General features: G+C 32.8%; 1 protein-coding gene across 1 annotated transcript; it reads left to right on the plus strand.

Moving 5' to 3' along the window:
- The first annotated feature begins 3,587 nt into the window (after window positions 1–3,587).
- LOC118616971 (28S ribosomal protein S36, mitochondrial-like) lies at window positions 3,588–3,959 on the plus strand. Its single transcript, XM_036242513.1, has one exon. It carries the CDS (start codon window positions 3,588–3,590, stop codon window positions 3,957–3,959), a length of 372 nt encoding a protein of 123 aa, XP_036098406.1.
- Window positions 3,960–5,065: the final 1,106 nt, after the last annotated feature.

Consider the following 5,065-nt stretch of genomic DNA (forward strand, 5'->3'; position numbering starts at 1 on the left):
AGCTCAACAAAAGGAAGACAAAGAACCCAATTAAAAATTGGGCAGAGGAACTAAATAGACACCTCTCCAAACAGGACATACAAATGGCCAAGAAACATATGAAAACATGCTCAACATCACTAATCATCAGAGAGATGCAAAGTAAATTAACAATGACGTATCACCTCACACCTGTCAGAATGGCCGCCATCAACAAATCATTAAACAACAAGTGTTGGCGAGGGTGTGGAGAAAAGGGGACTCTAGTGCACTGCTGGTTGGAATGCAGACTGGTGCAGCCACCATGGAAAACACTATATTTCTACCTCAAAAAGTTAAAAATTGAATTGCCATTTGACCCAGTGATCCCACTTCTAAGAATATACCCTAAAAAGCCTGAAACACCAATCAGAAAGAATATATGTATCCCCATGTTCATAGCAGCACTATTTACAATAGCTAAGATTTGGAAACATCCCAAGTGTTCAACAGTAGACAAATGGATACAAAAGCTGTGGTACTTATGCAGAATGGAATACTATGCAGCTATAAGAAAGAAAGACCTCTTATCCTTTGAGATGATATTGAGGGACCTGGAAAGTATTATTCTAAGCAAAACAAGCCAAGCAGAGAAAGATAAGTATCATATGATCTTACTTATTTGTGGAATATAATGAACATAATAATCTGAAAAACTGGATAGTCACAGAGACTTGGAAGTAGGGTACAGACTGACAATCCCCAGAAGAGGGGGTGGAGTGGGAGAGATAAAGCACCGAACTTATATGCATGTATGCATGACCAATGGACATGGACAACAAAGCTGGGGACAGGGCAGGAAGGGAGTGTGAAGAGTGTGTCAATGGGGGAAAAGGGATAAATAACATAAATAAATTAATAATTAATTATAAAAATAAATTAAAAAATTGTATTTCTAAACCCTTTCACCTTTTTAACCCATCCTTCAACCCCTCTACCATCTAGAAAAATCAAAATCAAAACGTTCTCTGTATCTATGAGTTTATTTCTGTTTTGCTTGTTTGTTTCTGTTTTTTTTTTTTTAAATCTCACATATAAGTGAAATTATCTTTCACTTGTCATGCTCTGTCTGACTTATTTCACTTTTCATAAGCATAATACCTGCTACATCCATCCATGTTATTGCAGATGGCAAAATTTCATTTTTTTATGGATGAATTTTATTCCATTGTATATATGTGCCTCCTCTTCTTTATTCATTTATCTATTAATGGACACTTAGACTGCTTCTATATCTTGGCATTTGTAAATAATGCTGCAATACACATATGAATGCATTTGTCATTTCAACTCAGTGTTTTAGGTTTTTTCAGATAAATATCCAGAAATGGAGTTGCTGGGCCTTTATTTGTCTCTTGTTATAGCCTTTATTTTAAAGTCTATTTTGTCTATAAGTTTTGCTACCCTAGCTTTTTTGTTTTGTTTTGTCTTGATTCAATGTTTATAAAATATCTTTTATATCCCTTTCCTTTCAGGTTGTGTGTATTTTTCTATCTGAAGTGAGTCTTTTGTAGACAGTGTATGTAAAGGGTTGTCTTGTTATTCATTCAGTCACTATATGTCTTTTGAATGAGGCATTTAATCCATTTGTATTTAAATTAATTGTTGATAGGTATATATTTTTGCCATTTTTAATATTTATATTTTTTTATCTTTTTAAAATCATTTTTTAAAGAAGACCCTTTAACATTTCTTGTAACACTGATTTGGTGGTGATGAACTCCTTTAGTTCCTCCCCCAACCTCCTCCACTAGAAAGCTCTTTATCTGTCCTTCAATTTTAAATTATAGCTTTTCTGGGTAGAGTAATCTTGATTGTAGGTTCTTTCTTTTCTTCTCTTTAAATATTTCTTGCCCATCCCCTCTGGCCTGTCAAGTTTCTGTTGAGAAATCAGCTGACAGTCTTATGGGAGCTCCCTTATAGGTAACTAACTGCTTTTCTCTTACTGCTTTTAAGATTGTTTCTTTCTCTTTAACCTTTGTCATTTTAGTTATGATGTGTCTTGGTGTAGGCCTCTTTGAGTTCATCACGTTTGGAACTCTATGCATTTCCAAGACTTGTATGTATATTTCACCAGGTTAGAAAACTTTTCTGATATTATTTTTTCAAATATGTTCTCAATTTCTTGCTCTCCTCTCCTTCTGCTACCATCATGTTGCAAATGTTGATACACTTGAAGTTGTCCTATAACTCCTCTACACTATCCTTATTTTGAGAGATTCTGTGTCTTTATGTTGTTCTGATTGAGTGTTTTCTGCTTCCTTATATTTCAAATCACTGATTTTATTTTCTGCTTCATCTACTCCGCTGTTGATTCCCTGTAACTTAGTCTTTATTTCAGTTAGTGTATCCTTCATTTTTGTTGTTGTTGTTGTTGGTTCTTTTTTATGCTTTCCATGTCCTTTTCTATGCTGTTGAAGTTTTCATTAAGTTCATTGAGCATCCTTATAACCAGTATTTTGAACTCTGTATCTAGTAGTTTGTTTGCCTCTATTTTGTTTAATTTTTTTCCTGAAGTTTTATGCTGTTCTTTCATTTGGGCCCTGTGTCTTACCAGCCTGGGTGTGGCTTCTTCTTTATATTCTTAGTTGTAGGACTTCAGTTCATTATATTGCAGGCATCTGAATGATGGTTGTTCTGTATTTTAGTTGTAATTTTGATGTGGTGTGGGAGGTACCAAGTATCAAGTTTAGCTATACCACCATTTTGACTGGAACCCCAAAGATTTCTTAAGAGAACATAAAGAAATACCAATAAGAAAGTGAATGTGTGTGTGTGCACATACACATTTATATTAAGATGTAAAACTATTATTTATTAAAGACACTATTAAATTGGAAATATAATCTATGCATTTCAAAAAGACATTTACAATACATATATCCAACAATGGGTTTTCATCCAAAATATCTAAAACTCCTATATATCAATATGAATAAGGAAACATTTAAGAAAATTGAGCAAAGACCTAACAGATTTTTTACAAAAGTTAATATCCAAGTAAATAAACATATGAAAAATATTATTGAATTTTACTTTTTAGTGAGAAAATACAAAATAAAGCTAAAATATGTCTGTATATGTTAACAAGAACGGCAAACTTGAAAATGACCAAAATAAATTGTTGGTAGGTATTTGGAGTAGTCAGAAATTAACTTACATATACTGCTGATGGTAGTGCAAACTGGCTTATTAATATAAGAAAATGATCTGGCACTATCTTCAAAAAGTGAGCATAGGTTCATCTTATAACCAAACAATTCAACTTCTTGGTATATATGCAACAGAAATACATACATCTGTTTACCAGATGATACATACAAGAATGTTTATAACAGCACTACTAATAATCTTCTAATACTAGAATCTACCCAAATATCCAACAATATAATAAATAATTGTGGTACATTCCAAATAAAATATTATACAGCAGTTAAAATAAAGGAACTAAAATTGCACACAACAAAATAGTGAAACAGATGAATATTGAATAAAAGAGGTCAGATACAAATATATATTATGTGATTTAATTTATATGAGGTGAAAAAAATCTATGGTGTTGGGGGTTCATGATGAGCAGCATGATGGCATCAGCTAGCAGGATCATGCAGGTAGTCAGGCCACATATTCTATTAATAAGATTTCCTGACAGAATAGACAATCCTAAAACAAATATGTTAGAAGTTTTGAGCTCAGCAGGACTACCATCTCACTCTTTTTCAACTTCACAGCAGTGTAAGGGAAGTAAATTGCCAGATTGGCTGATGTATCAGGGTCCTCCCAACACTGCAGAAATAATAAATATATTACCTCAGAGACACAGAAAGAAACTTGTGTCTCAAGAAGAAATCCAATTTATCCAATGTGGAGGTTTGACAATGTGGCTGCTGTTTATTATCAGACAAAAGAACAATCTTTACCATAAAGGACCTCCAAAATGAGAAACTTTGTATTAAACAACTTTAATTAATATCCTGTTAAAGACAAGATATATAGAAAATTTAGATGTACACTTGTATCTCCTAATTTATATCTCTTGGTCAGTTTCTCCACAAGCTTACCTAATTATTTATATAGTTTATACTTGTTATAGTACACACTTGAAAAATAGAGTCTATGGTGTTAGAAGTCAGGTTAATGTTTATTTTTGAGGGCAGTGACTGAGGAGGGTTCTATGGTGCTAGTAATGTAATATTTCTTGATCTGCATGCTGGTAACATGATGGACAGGGTAGGGCAAAAGTAAGATTACAGTTGTTTGTGTGGAAAATAACACAATAATTAATAAATAATAATACAATGATAAGCTCATTTTCGTGTACTCACAACTATAAACCTACTTTTGCCTCACCCTGTATTCACCTTGTAAAATATTAATGATCTATATACTTATGAGTTGTGTTTTTCTATATGTATGTTACATTTCAATAAAAATTTCAAATATTTCCCTTTAAAGCCATTGTTTTGATGGTGTGGGCATCACACACACACAAATAAAAAGCAGTAGATTTCTTATTAGCAACCTAGCAAAACAAAATGTGGGCGTAGGAAGGATGCATTCTGAATAATCTTTAGAACTCTTTCTAATTTTGACATTTTAGTAACTTTCATCTTGCCATGTAATAGTCTCATTATTCAAGTGTATAGAAATAATTTATCTTCAAATGTTGTTAAGTAAACATAAAGACATGCTCATAAGCAAGACTATTAATCTAGGTGATGTATACATGCATCTTCATTCATCATGTCTTTTTCTTTTCCTCTCTGTGAGCCTCATGTTGTGTGCTTTTCACTCTGTAAAGGTCATGATAGCTCATAAATTCTCTCACTGATGAGAGATTAAGTTCATTTTCCAAAGCAAGGAACTGTCACTTTACATAGTTTGAAAAATATTGATAGTACAAGGAAGCCATCACGGTTTTTATGAGCACTTATAAGCATTTGAATAATTTATATAAATACTTTGCCCTCACAAAAGTGGAACATAATACTATACCTCCTGATTCCTTAAGTGTCGGCTGTGCATTTTGACTTCCATCAGTGTCATG

The sequence above is a fragment of the Molossus molossus genome, unplaced genomic scaffold (genome assembly GCF_014108415.1).
Source record: "Molossus molossus isolate mMolMol1 unplaced genomic scaffold, mMolMol1.p scaffold_m16_p_5, whole genome shotgun sequence".
NCBI classification, from domain to species: Eukaryota; Metazoa; Chordata; class Mammalia; order Chiroptera; family Molossidae; genus Molossus; species Molossus molossus.

Bases quoted from the DNA above. Each gene is read 5' to 3' on its own strand.
- LOC118616971 (XM_036242513.1), top strand. From the start codon at position 3,588: ATGATGAGCAGCATGATGGCATCAGCTAGCAGGATCATGCAGGTAGTC.